General features: G+C 51.4%; 6 protein-coding genes across 6 annotated transcripts; 2 read left to right on the forward strand and 4 right to left on the reverse strand.

Annotated features, from left to right (window-relative positions):
• Positions 1–651: 651 nt before the first annotated feature.
• On the reverse strand, positions 652–2,359 carry N7532_005068 (MFS transporter; the record flags this gene model as incomplete). Its single annotated transcript, XM_056617562.1, has 2 exons — positions 652–1,549; positions 1,611–2,359. Coding segments are annotated over 2 exons (1,647 nt in total), but the record flags the coding sequence as incomplete, so codon positions are not given.
• Positions 2,360–4,670: 2,311 nt separating this feature from the next.
• Positions 4,671–9,192, forward strand: N7532_005069 (sister chromatid cohesion factor PDS5; the record flags this gene model as incomplete). The annotated part of the gene is made up of 2 exons (XM_056617563.1): positions 4,671–5,009; positions 5,089–9,192. The coding sequence occupies 2 exons, from the start codon at positions 4,671–4,673 to the stop codon at positions 9,190–9,192; spliced, it is 4,443 nt and encodes a 1,480-aa protein (XP_056473722.1).
• An 890-nt stretch (positions 9,193–10,082) lies between these two features.
• On the reverse strand, positions 10,083–12,577 carry N7532_005070 (SWI/SNF chromatin-remodeling complex subunit SNF5; the record flags this gene model as incomplete). Its single annotated transcript, XM_056617564.1, has 2 exons — positions 10,083–10,526; positions 10,586–12,577. The coding sequence occupies 2 exons, from the start codon at positions 12,575–12,577 to the stop codon at positions 10,083–10,085; spliced, it is 2,436 nt and encodes an 811-aa protein (XP_056473723.1).
• A 1,717-nt stretch (positions 12,578–14,294) lies between these two features.
• On the reverse strand, positions 14,295–15,550 carry N7532_005071 (uncharacterized protein; the record flags this gene model as incomplete). Its single annotated transcript, XM_056617565.1, has 2 exons — positions 15,134–15,550; positions 14,295–15,078 (listed from the first exon to the last, which is right to left on the reverse strand). The coding sequence occupies exons 1-2, from the start codon at positions 15,514–15,516 to the stop codon at positions 14,295–14,297; spliced, it is 1,167 nt and encodes a 388-aa protein (XP_056473724.1). The 5' UTR covers positions 15,517–15,550.
• Positions 15,551–16,196: 646 nt separating this feature from the next.
• N7532_005072 (endonuclease/exonuclease/phosphatase family protein) lies at positions 16,197–17,066 on the reverse strand (the record flags this gene model as incomplete). Its single annotated transcript, XM_056617566.1, has 1 exon — positions 16,197–17,066. The coding sequence occupies one exon, from the start codon at positions 17,064–17,066 to the stop codon at positions 16,197–16,199; it is 870 nt and encodes a 289-aa protein (XP_056473725.1).
• A 447-nt stretch (positions 17,067–17,513) lies between these two features.
• N7532_005073 (curved DNA-binding protein (42 kDa protein)) lies at positions 17,514–19,096 on the forward strand (the record flags this gene model as incomplete). Its single annotated transcript, XM_056617567.1, has 5 exons — positions 17,514–17,541; positions 17,685–17,768; positions 17,856–17,960; positions 18,032–18,844; positions 18,912–19,096. 5 exons carry the CDS (start codon positions 17,514–17,516, stop codon positions 19,094–19,096), a joined length of 1,215 nt encoding a protein of 404 aa, XP_056473726.1.
• Positions 19,097–19,294: the final 198 nt, after the last annotated feature.

Consider the following 19,294-nt stretch of genomic DNA (forward strand, 5'->3'; position numbering starts at 1 on the left):
GCGGCCGGGGTTTCGCGCTGAAGACGAAACGGATAGATCGTTCTTGAGGTTGGGGAATTTGCTCGCTGCTAAGCAGGTTTATTTCCTGTTCTTTTGATTTGATCTTTCCAGTCCATCCCCTCATACAATGTGCCATAATAGCAATACAAGTGGAGAAATCTCTACGTTAAAGCTTTCCCTCGTAGCCTGTATTGAACGCAAGTCTTCGAAACTGTAGTCGGAATTTCTTTGTAGGCCCAGGCCCCATTCTTCTTATGTTGCATCTTGTCGCTCCCAAGCTTTCGTTGTTTTGGAATCGACTATCGACCTCTGCATGCCTCAGGTAGATTTTCCGGTGCGCTTTTGGTAGTTTACCTTCCCCTAGTCTATACTGGAGAGAAAATATGCATGAGATGCGCCACTATGCACTTCAACTCTAGATACGTCGGACTGCTACTAGCACGTCTATTGTTCGAAATACAGATATTATAGTTATTGATTATCATGCATAAACGTAAGCTCTAATGTTAAATGCAGCGCTAAAAACAGGATAAGAATTGGGGAGACCAGGATATGGTATAATCGGGAAGATAAACCCATGTTTCATTATCCTGGATATCCGATATCGTGAACATGTGCTTTCTTGATTAAATGTTTCCCAGCAGCCCTGGCCTAGAACTTGGGAGTGAAGCGACTCATAGCGCGGATCTTCGCACCATAGAAGAAGAACAGGATGGGAATTGGGATCATTGCGATGGTGATGAAGCCTAGAACACTGGAAGCCCAGTTCACGCCCAGCTTATGGTACATCTGGGTAGCGAACAATGGGAATGCACCACCAAGAGCCGATCGAATCAGGGTGTTCGCAGCGATGGCACTGTTAGCGTACATCATGTACACATCGATGATGTAGTTCAGTCCTTGCATGAAAATAACCAGGATACCCATGCCGATTGGAATGCCGGCAATCACCTGAGGAGCCCAGTGGACGTTCGGAGAGGAGGTCCAGCCAAACCAGAAGAGACCGACAGGCAGGAGAACGGAGGCAATCATCATGGGCAGGAGACGCTCCTCGGGAACGACACGACCATGCTTAGCCAGCTTGCGAGCAAAACGGGTCTTAGTGGTATAGATGATCAGAGCGACACCGCAGAGGACACCAATCATGATACCGATGAAGGGGAGTGCTGCAACACCCTCGGAGGTCCAGCCGCGTACCTCGGAGAAGGAGACTGGGTAGGCCTCGAAGAAGAGATAGAGGATACCGTAGATAAGAGCGAGGTAGATGGTGATGCAGATCAGAATGGGCTCCATGGCCAGCATCTGGAAGGGTCGCAGCAGGTACTTGTAGACAATGTCGGACAGGCTGGGCTCGTGCTCGTCCAGGAACGAGTGCAAAGCCCAGTTGCGGGTTTCGCGGCGCAGGCGAGCAGCGCGCATCTGGAGCAGCTTCGGGCCATAGGTCTCGGGCACGATGATCAGAGCGAGGAGACCAAAGAAAGAGGATGCGATCAGGGTGATCCATGCGGTCCAGCGCCAGCCCAGGTAGGAGTCGGTTACAAAACCGCCACTATTCATCAAGTTAGTCACAATTCCAAGCTCTTTATACGGATCAGCAATATACGACTTACATGATAGGTCCAAGAGTAGGACCCAGGAAGGTAGCGGAGCTAAACATGGCGATTGCCACGGCGCGATCAACAGGGTCCCAGATATCAGCCATGGCACCGCCCACGACAGCGAGAGGAGAGCAGCCGAAGACACCCTGCAAGAAACGGCAGATCATGATGGTCTCCAGATTTTGGGCGACTGCGACGGGGATCTGGAAAATGGCGAAGATGGCATAACCCGAGAACAACGGGAGTCGACGTCCGTACAGCTCACTGAGGGGAGCCCAGAAGAGAGGACCCAAAGCGAAGCCGAAGACAGTCAAGCTAGTACCCAATACCATCACTTCCGTAGAGACGTTGAATTCCTTCGCAGTGACGACTGTAGCGGTCGAGAAGACACTACTGGCGAAGGTGATCCACATCGTCATACTGGACATGACGACAGTAATGACCCATTTGCGCACGCGAGAGAAGTTCTGAGGATTTTCGGGGTCCTGAAGGCCGTCCCATTCTACCAGGTTGGGGTCTTTGTCGGCCGGTTTCTCTGGGGCAGGTTGATTAGGCGCGCTCTCGACGTCGGTGTCATCTCGTGGTATGGGTGTTGGTGTTTCTTTCTCGATAGCACTGGGATCTGAGTTGGACTCAGCGGGGGCGTTGCGTAAATCCATGCTGTGTCGTGGTGTTGTTGTGGCAGAATCGAATTGGTTGGCCATTTTGGCTGATGTGGAGGAAGACGTGGAGGAGGAAGGAAACCGGTGAAGGGAAGGTGTGCCTGCCTCTGTCCAGCGCCACTAGGCTCTTACTATGTTTCGAGAGCGAGCTGATGGCACTGAAGGATCGATGATTTACAGAATCAATGCAAAGTAAAAATCCTGTTCCACGGCGGACAGATCAATATTTAAATGCCATGGATAGCTTTCCCCCGTGGGTCTTCCACGAGAAACATCTAGAACGAGATGCTCCGGAGCTAACAAAAATCAATCGAAGAGCACGCAAGAAAAGGGACAGCGTGGGTAGACCCATATTATTCGCTGGAACTATATCTCAAGGGCCATGGACTGCTCCACTTTGGCTGTTATGTCCGTCGAGGAACCCGGTAGGGACTAAGTCCGAGGTGCGAGACGCGAGATGCTGAAATAGTGCGCTAGTTCGGAGAAAGGGCCCTCAACGGCGCACGCGGGGCCAAGAGATCCCTGCATGTTTAGTGGGGGCTCGGTGCTTGGTGAAGCGCGAGACGTAGTTAATCGCTTTGCATCACTGCGACCAGGGACGTTGCAATTGCGTAAGTCGCCAAGGGCGGGAAAGAGACTAGGCGCTCATTCAGCAGGGCTTCGGCATCGGGCTTCGCGTGGGCCCGAATGGCCGAGTGGAGCGAACGCTGCTCGGCAGATGCCGTGTCTGTTCCGCTTCGCAAGCATCCGACATCGAGACTCCGTACTGTAGTCCTAGTACGATGCTAACAAGTGAAGGTAGGCGTGATCCATCCCACTTCATACAAATAATTGATCACGATACTTCGACGACAGCCTATCATAATGGTATTACATACAAGTAGCAGCTCAAAAGTCGTGCTGAATTATGTTGCATGCCGTTCGGATATGAAAGGGAAATAGGGTCGGTAATTCTAGTTTGATCTTGTTTCGAAATGACTAAACAAGATATACAATCATGACAATACCACGACATGGTGACTCATGCCGATTCAGGATACTGACTCGGATGTCGGATGTCAGATGAATCTTGTTCCCGTATGCAGGGCACAGACCTAGCCAGAGCGACTTACGGTAGGATTATACGAATCGGAGTTAATCCCCTAGCAATCCTCCTCGACCCACGGAAAATTCCATCTGATATCTCCGATTTTTCCTAAAGGAGCCATGCTCCACATGCCTATGTTTGTGGTATCCCAGCCTGAGGGTACAATATCACAATATGTACATACAAGGCTGAGCGCCCCAATTCGACCACGTGTTAACACATGCATGACCAGTGCTCATTGGCTGCATTGATGTCTTGGATTTTATTGGCAGCACTGAGACTTCTATTAAGTGCTGTGATATCTCAAATCCAGGTCCTAAGAACGAGTACGCAGGGATCTGCCAACACTATGATCCTGTACTAGTGTATGTTTTTTCTATCCGATATTTCCGTAAATGCCTAACTACTTCAGGGGTAGATCTTCGCCAGTTTTATCGCACAATATCGCCGCGATGTAGCTATGAAGCAAATGGTGCAATGGCAAGAGCACTGTGAGGAATACAAAAATTCGTAGAATCTAGAGATAGTTCCCAGACGTGACGTGATGTTTGGAATACCTAAAACGCCTGCTTTGTTTTCACTTAATAGATTGACTTCATACTGTGAGGACAGAAGTAGATGAACCGGAGTAAGAAGAAGCAACAAAAGAGGAGCATGAATTATGCAATATTATGCGAGATGTACTCATAGAACCTAAGTGTTAGACCGAGACCGAGACGGGGATGCCTGTTATTTTATTTTTATTTTTTTTGCGGGCTAACTTGGCCGCAAAACCTTGGAGGGTGAATAAAGATAGATAGTACACTAGTGTAAGTCTTTAGCAAACACTTGTGGATATTTACGGGCAATTCAAAGAGGGCCGTAGCGAAACTAGAGATAACACTGTGAAGCAACGGAAAGGAGACTTTTTATATCTTTATATTGCCTAGTAGTGCGTACTCTTTATACTTCGCATTTCCATGCCGTGATCCGCAGTGCCTCTAGCCTCTAAGAGCACCGGGCATATGTAACTTCGTGGTAGTATATTATTGCCTGCTCCGCAGCGGTTGCAGAATAGATGACACCAACAACAGCCAGCGAGTGGAAAAGATAACTTTGAATGATTTGCTTTCATTTTTCAACTAGGTCAACCAAGAGGGCAATCGCAAGAATATTAGTCATATGCTCGCGGTTTCATTGCAATGATCGCTGTCTGTAGGGTCGAAAGGACGCGATCCCGTGCGACGCGTCGGCGGGCGGTCAACCTCCCCTCTAAACCCTTTTTGCACCGCGTCGACTCTCTCTCTCCCTCCCATCTCCCATGTGAGCGCTGTTCCCTCGATCATGCCTTCGCGCACTCGCCAAGGTCCCGCAGATGAGGCGGAGGAGGAATCTGGCCTTCAAGGCCTGGCCTTCAACCAACCCCTCTCCTGGCGCGTGGGGCGCGCCGCCATCCCCATCGCCGATCTACTTGAACGTTTACAGTCCCTCGCCCAGGAGCTCCGTAAGCTGGAGCAGGAAGAAATCGACAAGGAGTCTTTGCGCAAAGTGTCCCAGGAGCTTTCCAGTGCGAACCTGCTTGCCCACAAAGACAAGGGAGTTCGTGCCTGGGCTGCGTGCTGTATTGTCGATGTGTTGCGACTCTGCGCACCGGACGCGCCTTTCACCAGGAACCAACTTAAGGTGTGTTTGATGATACAAGATCCCGAGTTTTGCATCAGGAAAACAGGATAAGAACGCTGACTCTTATCGCACCTAACAGGACATTTTCACCTGCATCGTCACCTCCATCATCCCCGCATTGGCCGATCCATCCAACGCCTACAATGCACAGCAAACTTACGTCTTGGGCTCACTCGCTGAAGTGAAGAGTGTTGTTCTCATGACCGACCTTGACCATCCCGACTCACTGATCGTGCCGCTCTTTTCCAGTTGCTTCGACATCGTCTCCGGCTCCTCAAAATCTTCTACTGGCGAGGAAATCGCCAAGGGCGTCGAATTCGACATGACTCGGCTGCTAGTCACCGTGATTGACGAAACTCCGGTACTCGCGGCAGAGGTTGTGGACACCATTGTCGCACAATTCCTGCGTGTTGACCCTAGGGTGCTGGAAAGTCCCAGGAAAGGCAAACGCGTCGACGCACCAATTGATGCCAAGCAGGACACTCTTTTGCTAAAGGACTACCCGCCCGCCTACAATATGGCCAAGGCCATCTGTCAGGCTTGCCCCGAACGCATGACCAGCCATATCAGCCAATATTTCAACAATGTCATCATTGATGCATCTGCTCCTGGCCAGGCAAATGGCTCCAAGGGGGCCCCACGCAAACCGAATCTCGACGACTCGGATGAGGAAGGCGAGGATATCAAGGAATTGAGCAAGGCGCATCGTTTGATCCGGGAGCTATGGCGTGCCTGTCCCGAGGTCTTGCAGAACGTCATTCCTCAAGTCGAGGCCGAGCTGTCTGCAGAATCGGTGGCTCTTCGATTGTTAGCTACGCAAACAATTGGAGACCTGGCGGCAGGAATTGGTGTTGCTGGCCCCCCTCCTCCGCCACCAATGGACCCAACGGCGTATCCACATGTGACGTTGGAGGAGTATTCCCAGATGATCGCTCAGCCCAATGTTCTCCTAACACCAGTGTCTCCGAAGCCCTTCTCGCAAGTGCATTCCTCGGCCTATGAAGCATTTCTGAGCCGGCGACTCGACAAGACACCCTCGGTTCGCGCAGCCTGGGCAACAGTGGTTGGACGCATTTTGTCGACATCTGCGGGTGGTTCTGGTCTGAGCGAGACCGAAGAACAAGGGCTTGTCGCCAGTCTGGCTTTGATGCTTCGTGACGCTGACGAGAAGGTGCGTGTTGCTGCAGTGGATACAGTTGGACAGTTCGGCCTGCATCATATTGTCTACAAACTCGGTATGAAAGGCGGCTGCTCCACCCCTGACTCCGTGCTCGCTATTCTTGCGGAGCGTGTGAAAGATCGCAAGCCGCAAGTTCGTGATCATGCGATGAAGATTCTTGCACGCATATGGGCCGTTGCTGCGGGTGACATTGAGCAAAATACCGAACCGGTTGTGTCCCTCCTGAAGGATGCACCATCCAAGATCTTCGACGCTTTCTACACAAATGACCAAGAGATTCACATACTTATTGATCGTGTTCTTTGCGAGACTCTACTCCCACTCAGCTATCCCCCGATCAAGTCGAAGATCTCCCGAGGAGGTTCAAACTTGTCGCAAAAGGGCAAGGAGAAGGAGAGCCAGGCCACCGATGTTGATCAAGAGAATGATGTCGACAAAATCCGAGTTCGACGTATTCTGACGTTGCTTCGCGGCCTGGATGAAAAAGCCAGACGAGTGTTTTTCGTTATGCTTGCCCGCCAATTGTCCATGAGACAGGCAACAACACTCTATCTCGAGGCGTGTGAGAAGTACAACGGTGGCGTTGTTGAGAAGGATGGAGACCAAGCCAAGGCGCAACTATCAAAGGTTATCGACTCTCTGTCCAAAACCTTCCCCGATGCCGCACGCGCCTCGGCGGACTTGTGGAAGTTTGCCAAGGTTCATGATCGCCGGAGTTACCAGCTCATTCGGTTCTCCATGGCTGCTGTTAGCGACTACCGAACTGTGACAAAGGCCATCAAGGAACTTCAACGGAGGGCACAGAGCGCCAACAATTCTCCCTTGCTAGAGACCTTAACGCCTCTACTGTATCGCTGTGGTTCGCTTGTTTTCAACCGCAGCCACATTCCAGCGATTATGAGTCTTTCTCGAACTGATGAGAACGGCTTAGCCAATGCTGCCCAGGAAATGTTGAAACAAATATCTTCCCAGAACCCCGAGGTTCTCGAGGCTCAGGTCCAGGAGATGTGCAAAGATCTTGAGACGCAAGCTCCGAAGGCTCGTTCGGCGGGCGACGCCAGCAACGAGGAAATTCTCAAGGCTTGTGCCGGCTTCGCCAAAAAGCTCCCCGGCAAGCTGCCCAAGGAGCGCAAATTTTTCCAGGCTCTCACCAACTATGCTCTCTACAGCGTCTCACCACAGTCTGCTAAACACGCGGTGTCGATTCTCATGGCTACTGCCGATAAGAAGGAGATGTATGCCAAGGATCTTGTCCAGAAGTGTGTGAAAAAGTGGACTTACGGTACTGATCACTATCTTACCCGTCTCGGGGCCTTGTCCCAACTAAATTTTCTTGCACCGCGGGAAGCAGACGAAGAAAGCGATGCCATAATCTCAATCGCTGTCAACCAAATTCTCCTTGAAAATCGCTCCCCAGAAACAGACTCCGGATATGTGTGGGCTGAGACCGTTGATGAAGAGACTCAAGCCAAGGAATGGGCGCTCAAGATCATTGTCAATCGCCTGCGAGCTAAAGATGGCTCAGACAGTGATGCGGACTTCCGCGAGCATGCCAAGCCTGTGTACGAAACCTTGAACAAACTTGTTGCAGGCGAAGGTGAACTTTCTAAAAAGAAAGTAACACCGGCAAATCAGAAATCACGACTGCGCCTTCTCGCTGCCAAATCTTTGGTCAAGTTATGTGCCTCCAACAGTCTCTGTGATCAATTGCTGGCTCCAGCAGACTTCAATTCGATTGCTTTGATGGCACAAGACCCACTCTTCCCAGTCCGAAGTGCATTCATCAACCACCTGAAAAAGAAACTGGTCCAAAGAACGTATTTGGGTTATCGCTGGTTCATTGTCCCCTGTCTTCTCGCGTTTGAGCCTAGCAGTGGTTTGAAGGAAAGCACCCTCACGTGGTTACGATCACGCGCTGCCTACTTCGCGCAGCAAGCCCAAGCTAGTGGGAAGCGAAATGAACAAACTATGGTCATGGAATTGATCTTCTCGCGTCTTTTGTCTCTCCTAGCTTATCACCCCGACTACCCACCCAACGACCTAGACGAGGCGACACAACTTGGTGATCTGAGCGATCTTGCACGATACATCGTTTTCTACCTTTTGGCCGTGGCTAATGAACAGAACATGTCTCTGATCTTCCACGTTGCCCAGCGCGTCAAACAATTCCGTGACGGCATTACAAAAACTGATGAAATGTCAACTCGCCTCCACACTTTGTCGGATCTGGCTCAGGCCACCATTAGGCGTTTTGCTGATATCTACTCTCAACAACACAAGTTCGGAGGTGGCAACAACGGTGCCACTAATCTTCTGCAAACTTATCCCGGCAAGATGGGCGTGCCTAGCTCTCTTTTCGCCTCCATGACGGGCCACGAAGAGGCCCAAGAGGTTGCTAACAAGAACTTCCTTCCCGACGAGCTGGACGACATACTGGAACGTGTCGTGCGCAATGCCATGAAGCCCAAGAGCTCGTCTCATAAGGATCAGGCTAACTCTGCGAAAAAGCGGAAGCCCCAACCCCTAGATTCCAATGGGAATTCGTCAGCGAAGAAAGCCCGTAAGGATAAGTCAACCCGACCAGCTCGGAAGTCATCTACCTCTGTGACACCCCGCCGCAAACGCAAGGATGATGATGGTTGGTCGTCTGATGGTGGCGATGCAAAGGATCTCCCCAAGTCCGCTCGCCGGCGTAGCAGCCGAGGTACCAAGGGTGTGAGCTACGCAGACAAAGACAGTGACGAGGATGATATCGAGATGGAGCATTGGGATCAAGACAAGGACGAAGAAGATGATGAAGAGAAGCAAGAAGGGAGTGATGAGGAAATGCAGGAGGGCGAAGACAGTGCCGAAGCAGAAGACCCTGCACAAACCAGCGAGAAGGAAAACTCATCCCCGGCCCATTCCAAGCGAGGACCCAGGCGGATTGAGACAAAGAAGAACGAAGCTGCAAAGCCAGCGACGACTACCCTGCCGACACGCCGATCGTCTCGACGGGGTTAGGAGAAAGGCTTATCTTGAGCACATATGGATAGGGATACCCTCTGGTTTACATTTTCAATTCTTGTCCCATGCTTTATTTCCCTTTTACTGCGTTCAACTTGCAACGACTAAGCCTTGCTTTTTGTGTTTCTTCCAGCTGCGTTCCCAATATCATTGATATCTTTTTGTATTTGCTGTTGACGACAATCGGAAATGTATACCCACTTGCGTTTGATTCTTCATCAGCCCGTTCTATGATTCAAAGATATGATCAACCCTAAGTTAGCTATCATCGTTTATGTGTGTATCCAGTATTTCGCATTCAAGTGAAATCTCTTCCGACCAAAGCGTCACATGAGTTTGACTTGTCAATTTTAGAATCTACGAGGTACTGACTACTACACTAGTGAAACACCATGGAACTACCAAGTATTAGTAGGCGGCACTAGTAACACCTAGCATACCGAGCACCAATGGCACTCCACTGCAGAGCCCCAGCACGAAGCAACTTGAACTTGTTTTAGGAAAAACAAGACGCAATCTCGGTTGAGACGCGGGGTTTGGGCAAATCAACTGGATTGAAGTGCGAGCGAGTATTTACTTCCAGGCCTACCTTTACATATTACACAGAACAAGCACAATATCATTAGAGAACAAGTCAAAACACCTTGATACGTCGGCATCGGACACCACTCATAATACAAAGACGATTCAATTCGCTCTGCCGCTGCAGACTCAAATCCTATACAAGACCAAAAAATACCAAGGAAAGGGCTAGAGTGTGCTCTTGGAGCGAGAGGGTGAGGCCAGGAAGTTCGAATACAATTCTTTCAAGAGAGGAGCGTTGAGTCGAATTTGATCAAACACGCACACAGGACGCCGTTGTCATAGCTTCGTCAAGGAGGGCCTGACTATGGCTGAGCACCAGGAGCGGGTGATGAGGCAGCGCCTAGAGCAGGGCTGGCACTGGCTGAAGTGCCTGCACCAGGAGCCGGGCTGGCGCTGGCACTGTGAATAGAATCTGTTTTCAATGGGACACCACCGGTGGATCGCACACGCTCTTCCACACGTTCCTTATGTTGTCGGTTGCGGAGGTGAACCTCAAAATTGTCGACGGTCGTGCCGGGACCAGGAGTGTACAGTTTCCCAGGGCAATCGAGACAGCGGATGCGAGGCAGGTACTGATACTTGACCTGCTGGCCTGGTGGAAGGTTGTTTGGGTTTGCGACAGGGGCCATGGTTTCAATATCGACGGCAGAATAGCGCATCACTCCCTCGAACGAGTCATTCGGATGGTCATGTTTCAGTTTTTGGAGTCCAGCTTGAAGCCAGGCAGGTGGAGGGGGCGGCTGGGGCTGAATGCATATGGGTCAGCCAAGGACCAGTTTCTTCGAAGAAATCAAAATCTACTCACTCCAGGGACCCCGGCTGGGGGCGGGTTTGGTGCATCGACTGCTCCAATTTGCTGAAATCGCGGTTGTTGGGCATTTTGGTTCTGCAGTCGTTGCTTGTCGGACGGGGGTGCCATTAGACCAGGTGCTTGAGCTGAACTGAGTTGAGGTGTGTCGACAATGCTTTTGCCATTCCGTAGATCATTGAGTTTATTACGAGGCACTTTGAGCCTCACGATCAACTTCTCGGCTTCTTCCACACTTTCCTCTCGGTATTGCTGTCGCCGAGATGATGTCCGAGTCGGTTCCTGTACCACAGGTTCTGGAGTTGCGGATTGACCCAAGCTGGCACGCAAGGCCGCATGAGCTGCCGTTGCAGCACCTCTCATGCCTCTTGTGCGAGCGGTTCCTTGAGCAAGGTGTGGACCGATTGCTGGAGAGCCGACAGAAGAGTCATCGCTGTCAATATCATCGGATTCATCATCCCCGCGTTGGGTGATTCCGCGACGGCGGCTAGAGCCAGAGCGTTTGATGACATTGCTTTCTTCGAAAGTCTCTGCCGAGTTGGGAATGACCGATGAGACGATCAGCGTACGGATCGTGCGTTGTCGGTCCTTCAGGTCTGGTAGAGCAGGGCCGCCACGACGGTTAATTGACCGCTTTTGACGGCGCTGTTCACGAGATATCGAAATCTCGGTGCGTTCAAGATCTGCCTCATTCAATTCGTAGAGATATGGCGTGTGCTCCTTGGCAGCTTGGAACGGTCGGAAGGCGGAGGTTACAGGGGTCGGGAGGAAGGAGGTGCTCAGGTCGGGATCTTCGATAGGACGGCCATCAAATGGGTGGGCGACAATGTAGAGAGACTTGGTGAAGAGCTGAGATTGTTCGCGGATGGAGTGGGCAATAGCAGTCGTAAACTCCCCTGAAAGGGAGAGGTCATCTGTCATCCGCAGGGCGAATTCTTCAGGTGAATTTTGAGGATCATTGATATCCCATTCAAACTGATCGGTGAGAGTGTGCTGGCCGATGGTGATATTTAACTTGATCAAAATACGCATTTCATCGTTCCGATATGCCGAGTACGGAAGATGCGGGTCGAGAGGTTCCTCGTGCATATAAATTTGGGGATAGTAGTCCATCAGCTGCTCTTGAATGGTCTGCGAGATCATGCGCATCAGAGGCCCAGAAGTCTCCAGAGCAAGTCCCAAGTCCTCTACCAACTTTTCAGCAAACAGGTCCGGTGAAACGATGCGATCGTGGAGGTTCCATGTAAAAGTATCCCGGATCTTGATCTTTTCCCAATCGATATCAAGTCGAATAGGCACCAGATCTTCGATCTGCTCGTTTTGTATTTTCATGTCTCGACGCGGGATTCGCAGTTCTCGAGTCTTGCGGTTTCCGGGGCGGCGTCGATTTGAAGGGTACAGCAGTTGCGGATGTTGGTTTCGCAGATCGGTTCGCGGGTTGCCGAAACCTTCGTAACCGAGGCCATATAGCGCAGCCGGGTTTCCTTGGGTCTCACGACGAAGTTGAAGGTAAAAATCGCGCTCTGCTCGCTTCTGCTGCTGTAATTCTTGGCTTGGGTTTTGCCATGCGGCGGCAGCCGAGTAGTCGAATTCGCGGTTGACGTACTGCTCAAGCAGGATCTTTTCCACTGAGGTCTCACGTGTTCTGACGGCCAACGTCCCCGAAGTATCGGTAGATTGTATCGCGGAGCCGTCGCGCGACCGTTTCCTACTTTGCGCGGAGCCGTTTGTGCCATTCGATTGGGGCGTACCGTTCGACGCTTCGTTGGGCTCTGAAGATGCGCTTACTTTGGCCTTTGCATTCTGTTTCCCCTCTCCGACTGCATCGGGCGTTTGGCCATTGGCCGATTGGTCGGCCGCGATATCAATGGAGTCTGCACCTCCGATTCCCGCATCGGACGCGCCAGAGCCATTCTGAGCGCCAGTTAGGGGGTCAGAGGGAGATTTCTCCGGTGGCATCGAGCCACTCGTCAGCTCAGGCGATGGCATTGTCCGAATATGATAGGCGAAGAGCACGCGTTTCGGAGTCACTGGTACGGATGGACGATAGGGAGTGGTATTTAACGCGATGGGGATAGCACCGGTTCGCCTAGGGCAGCATCATTGAGCAAGACCTACAATGGGCTTCGCAACTGTTAGCTAGAATTTCTAATTGAAAATGGCTTATCCCCAATCAGAGCGCGACCGAGCGATCAAGGCTGTCAGGGTGCAGTGTCGATCGAAGGGCGTGTCGCGACGGACGCCTCCCCTGAAGAAAACATAGCATTGCAAGGAAGAGCTGTACGGAGCGACACAGTTCCATGCGAGAAGAAATGCTTGCAAAGAAGCGACTGAGATAAAAGCATAGGCTTAATTCAACATACCAAAGATGAAGGGGGGTGGAGGTCGATTGCGCTCTCTGGCGGACGGACCCAACGCTGAATGCGATGGACCTTGCGCTTGATGATCAGCTAATCCGAGGATGTCAGATGAAAGGTAGCGGGACCTAAAAACGGCTCTGTTCTAGGCGTGTGGTGCGAGGCTTGGTGGCGGGTGGTGAGGGCGCGCCGCCGGTGGATGCGTGAGAGAAGTTCAAAGGAGAGGCCGGATTACGAGATGTCCGCTCCCGGGCAGAAAGCAAGCAGAGCGCCGGCGCGCTCGCCAACGCGGCCACAACTATTTAAGACTATAAGCTTGACGTGATTCGATCTACAAGGGAGGATTATTTGCAGCTATGGTCATTCTACTCCGTTCCTGCTGGCCGATGCGCCGGCAGCAGGACCGATTCGACGGTATGCTGGTATCATGTGATCTGGGAGGCTGGTTATGAGCGCCTTTTAATTAAGGCATTAATCTGGATTTCGGCCTCAGGCACCAACAGTATCATAAGTTAGTTAGCATCTTCCACTAAATCAGCTAACAGATCGACAGGCCAGGCATTCTTGTTGTGTGCGGATCTGTAATTTATGTAGAGTCATGGTGAATGAAGTCATTAAATCACTCATAATACTAATACTCAAATTAACGATGACACGGTGAGCAGGAGGCCAAAAACGGCCGCACTTGAGGCCGTTTTGAGCGTCTCGCTCACCGGAATGGGCCTTGGCGTCACTTGTGATAATGCCCACGGCCGACCGTCCCTACTTCCACCCGTGTGCGTGGTGCCTAGATGTAGCCGCCACGAGGGCCCGTTCTCGCTCACCCTGACTCACCTCCTGGAGGAGTTTGACGGGGTCATCTACTATCATATGAAGGAGTTGAAGCAGAGAGAACCATCAAGAACACGAAGAGTTCGAGTCTGGAGAGAGAAAGAAGAAAGAGAGAAAGCTACAGTAATCTACATGTTGAGGAATATACATAGTGTCACGTGGTCCTGTCAACTTGTCGGAATTCGGTGGGTACGCTATCCAATGGAATCATCAAGAACTCTGTGTTGCTAACTTCCCCCTATTTCTGGCAATTTTTATAGGAATAGTTAACTAGTTAATAAAAAATATTGGCTGAGTATGCTCATAGATCCTCCACTTCGATATCATATCAACTCGTCAAATCGTCACAGTGTATATTTATAAGAGGATCCTTTTCAAGAAGAATTATAAGAAAGAAAAATTCAATTTTGAGTAGAGTGGAACTCATTATCCAGGTTCGAAATAAGGAAAAGCAATACAAAGCAAAGCAAAAGGGGGAGGAATGGCAAATCACAATCCAAGCCTGTTCAACAAGACGGTCAACGCCCAGGACTACCGAACGGCTTTCTGTCGGGGCTTCGCGGTGGCTGATTTTCTCTTCCAGATGGAGCGCCGGATCGCATTGGTAGTGTGCTTGTTAGTGCGCTTGTTTGAGTCGGTGGCTGGGACAGGAGATTATGAGACGTAACGTGTCCAATAAATGTGTAGGATGGGTCATCAGCCGGCATCATGGTCCAGATCTCTATAGGAACAGTGAAAAGAAGGAGACTAGAGCCTCGAAATGCTCCTTCGACGGTGACTTTGGTGGACAAAACGTTAGCGGGAATATTGCGAGCAAGCCATTCTTTCCATTGGGTGAAATCTAGGGGAATCTCTTCCCGGACTTTGATGCTAAGTAGCACCCTGTAAGACTCTCGGTCGACGCTTCTTGTGACCGGCCTTGAGCGACTACGACCGATAGTCGCGCTTGGCGAATTCAGTTTAGGGATATGGATTGGTGCAGCCCCAATCTGATTCTGCTGTGCGTAGCGGAAAATTCGGGCATAGATACCAGCCAGCGTCTCGGCCTGGCCGTTCAACCGACGGAGCTCGTCGATGAGAATTCGGGTGAAGGAGAAATGGACATTCGATACTGCTGCCTGATCCCAGGTAGAGGCTGCCATAAACTCTGCGCCGTCGTACGCACCCAAGGCCCCTGATCCTGCGGAACAACAATCAAAAAGATAACAAACTTCGCCCGTGTATTGTTCAAGGTAGCCACGAACTTCCCACCAGTTGAGTTTGGGACCTTGCAGGTTACCGGTATTCTGATCGCATTTGCCGCTATTATTTGTTGGCTGGGATACATTGGTAGAATTAAAGATGGGGTATAACTCACGCCAAGTCCCAGCGACTGTCCACTGTTCCGGCAAACCCCGCATGCCCTGAGTAAACAAAAATTCGGAGCGTATCTTCTCCAGAACTTCGTCGTGACCAGGAAACAAGACGTTCTAGAAGTTTGAACTGGGACTCGATAAGCGGAATCGTGAAACTCTCGGTCTCAAATCCATAAACAGATTTGAAGACGTCCAGGAGTTCTCTCTCGAGGAGCTGGACCCCTATATCATCATTCTCCCAGTGAAAGGCGATTACAGCTGTCTTTCGATAAGGTTTGAATTTTGTCGCATGGTTTATGGCCGTTTCCAAGTCCGTGGAAAATTGATCAAGGCGCTTCCTGGCCTGGTGCGCTTGAAACGAGTCGGGTGTTTTTGAGGTCCTCATGGTGAAACGTCAAGTGTGAGGGTCGAGGGTCTTGCTGAGAGGTGTAGTAAGGTCAAGAAGGCGGTAAAAGCGATTAGGGACGGGGCTAAACCCAAACGGGGGCCCGGGCGAGGGCGCTTACCAAAAGAGGCAGGGAAGGGCAGATATCGCCAGGGGTGGCAAAATGACGGTTCAATAAGGGCCGTTTCTGGCGGCCCGCTCACCGTGTCAACTAATACTGTTGAACTATACTCTATTAATGGTGATCTCATTAGTAAATATACTCCTGCAGTAATCATAGTAGCAGCGTGAATTAAAGCAGATACTGGAGTAGGACCCTAGACCGGCTTGATTTGTTGTTGTGCAGCTGCTCGATCCTGGGGCGAATGAATGGCACCTTCTAATACCCTTGCTGAGTACTACAATCATTATAATAGTTCACCTTTCAACCATGTCAAAGCATGTCATTTGACGTAGTGAAGAGTATCTTATGGCATTCAGTCGCTACGCCGGCGATCAAATGCAACACCCCATGCCGCTCGATTCCGAACAGCTTAATGTGTACTCGAAGGTCATATATAGCATTAAAGATTACCTGCCTGCTGACTGCACCGGGACTCATTCACCAAGGCATTCATAGATGACGCTACAGCTGCACCTCAAATCAACCTAACAAGTCGAGTCGGCTTAAGATCGTACGGCTATCCCCGCAAGGCCAGATCGGCAACTACGGCCCGATGGTCTGAATTCATTACCCCGTCATCAAACCGGTTGGCTAACACGGAATATCCATCGACCTGCCAGGTCTGATTTCCACCAGGGGCCAGAAGTACATAGTCAATACGCTTTGACGGTTCTTTCTCATACCCGAACCCGGTGAAGGTATTGACGTTGCCATATTGCTTGCATGGTTCAACCATTTTGTAGGTGTCAACCATGTCACCGGGTCCCGTTAGGTTTGAGTATGCCTCCTGATATTCTTCGCTGTTCAGATCCCCAGCCAAGAAAGTACCCGATATCAAACCACCTAGTTGTCCATCTTGATACTCTTGGATCTTGAAGCGGATGATGCGCGCAGCCTCGAGACGAGCCCGAGATCCCTGGTCATCCAGATGTGTGTTCATCGCCAGGACTGTGTTCCCACTTCTTAGACTTGTAAAAAGGCCAATAGTGACAATGCGAATAGACGCCGCGTCCCAGCTCTTCGAAGGCTTTGTTGGAGTTTCGGATAGCCAAACCGTCTCCCAACGCTGCAGAGTCCAGGCCGACGGTCGGTAGAGAATCGGTGCGTATTCACCGGCCTGGTGGCCGTCGTCTCGTCCGACTCCAATGTAGGCCCATTCCGGATCGACACCAGGATTCAAGCCCTCGAGCAGATCCACGAGTTGATTGTGAAGAACCTCCTGTAAACAGATGAATGCGTCAATGCTGGCGCGAGTATTGTATTGAAGCTCATTCAACATCAGTTGCCTGCGCTCCGCCCATGGCCGCTCGCCTCTGAAAGGTGACGAAGTTGCATATCGGATATTGTGGGTTAATACACGGAATGGAAACGAGGGTGTTGATCTCATGGTGTTGGTGGCTGTACGCCGTAAACGAAGCAGAGGAGACGCTCGGGGAGCTGACGGAATGAGGGGAAAAGCATGACCATCTCTGCGCACAGCGCGGAGGTATCGAGGCTCACGCGACCTGTCCCGAGCCCGAGCCCCTCACTGACAGTGTAGTAATCGTGCCTTAGTACATGCAGTACCTAAGGAAAATTGCGTTGCTGGGACTCATCATTGGCAGGAAGGCGTGTTGCGCCTGCCATGACGTCTTTGCCGTAACCCTAGTCCCGGGCGGCCTGAATCGTCGGGCATCGATACAACCCCACTACAACCTTTAGCGGTTCTCGTTCGCTGCACACGAGTTGCTTTCGATCCATTCCTCTCCAGCTCCCTGCGGATTTTAGGATCTGCCGTCAAACCAACCTACATCCATCTCTTCCTCGCACTACCACGAGGCCATACCACTTCACAATGGCGGAGACTCAAGCTCCCGAGGTTGGTAAGTGCTTTGCAGCGTGTCCCACGAAAGCTCTGACGTTTGTGGGCATCCATGCCCGGCAACTCGAGCTTCGCGCGGACATGCTTCCGGCCGAGCGATGCCGTGGGAACCCTTCTCAAGCTAATTGTGCTGACTTTTCGCAGATTACACCCTCAACAACCCTGACACCTTGACCAAGTACAAGACCGCCGCCCAGATTTCGCACAAGGTGCTCGAGGCCGTCGGTGGTACGTTGCGCTCCTTCGCTCTCTCTCTCTCTCTCTCTCTGCTCTCTCTCTCTCCCTCTCGTTATGGCCACTAACAGTTTTCCTCAGCTCTGTGCTTTGAGGGTGAGAAGATCGTCGAGATCTGTCAGAAGGGTGACAAGCTCCTCGACGAGGAGATCGCCAAGGTCTACAAGGGAAAGAAGATCTCGAAGGGTGAGTTTCTGTTTCTCCTCTTCCTTCCAGCCCTAATGAGATTTGTAAATTCTCACACTCCTGGGATGTAGGTATCTCCACCCCTACCACCATTTCGCCTAGCTCCTATGTGACTCCCTACACCCCTCTGGTGTCCGACGCCGCCGAGGCCGAGACCACTCTGAAGGCCGGTGAGATCGTCAAGATCCAGCTGGGTGCTCAGATCGATGGTTTCGGTACCATTGTCTGCGACATGCTGGTTGTTGCTAAGAAGGACGCTCCCAAGGAGCCTGTCACTGGCCCCGAGGCTGACTTGATCGTTGCGACTCACTACGCTAATGAGCTTCTGCTGCGCCTCATGATCCCCCCTGGTCTGCTCGCTCAGGGTACCGATGAAGAGAAGAAGAAGGCTGCTGCCCAGCGCGCCCCGACCCAGGCTCAGATCTCTACTCTTCTGGAGAAGGTCGCTAAGGCTTACGGCTGCAACGTCGTCGAGAACACTACCAGCTGGCTGTTCGACCGCAACGAGATCGAGGGAAACAAGAAGATCATCCTGTCCCCTGGCGATGGTGTCCGCGGCGATGGTACCCCCGAGGTCGGTGAGGTCTGGGGTGTCGAGGTCGGCCTCACCCTGGGCAATGGCAAGGTCAAGAACCTCGACCACCGTGCTACCCTGCACCGCCGTACCACCACCACCTACGGCCTCAAGCGTCCTAGCTCCCGCCAGACCCTGTCCGAGATCGTCAAGAAGTTCGGTACCTTCCCCTTCAGCTTGCGCCAGCTCGATGACGAGAAGGCCGCCAAGGTCGGTGTTGTCGAGTGTGTCCGTGGCGGTGTTCTGCGCCAGTACGAACCCGCCGGCTCTGCTGACAACACCCCCGTGTCTCGTCTATTGACCACTATCGGTAAGCAAAGAAATCTCTATTGTATCTCAAGAATGAGGTGAAAGAAACCAGCTAATTGTCCTTACAGCTATTACCAAGAACGGTGTCACCAAGCTCGCCACTGCCAACCCCATTGATTTCGACCAGATCAAGAGCGATAAGAAGATCGAGGATGAGGAGATCCTCAAGATCCTTGAGCAGCCCCTTGCCCGCTCGACCGGCAACAAGAAGAACAAGAACAAGAAGAAGAAGGCCACTGGCGGTGACGAGTAATGCATTAACTCGAGCATCTCTTCTATGCACCTACCATAACCGATCTACAATACTGTCAATAAAAAAATTTTATCAAATGACGAAACGTCCCACTGGGTGTTCTGGTGTCCGTGCAAATCCAAAGCAGACAATATAGCGAATAGCCGACCGAGCCATGCCTGACGAAAGGCCGGCGATGGCGAGATTTTATTCTTGACT

Source organism: Penicillium argentinense (genome assembly GCF_028826775.1).
Source record: "Penicillium argentinense strain IBT 30761 chromosome Unknown utg000005l_segment0_segment0, whole genome shotgun sequence".
Taxonomy (NCBI): domain Eukaryota; kingdom Fungi; phylum Ascomycota; class Eurotiomycetes; order Eurotiales; family Aspergillaceae; genus Penicillium; species Penicillium argentinense.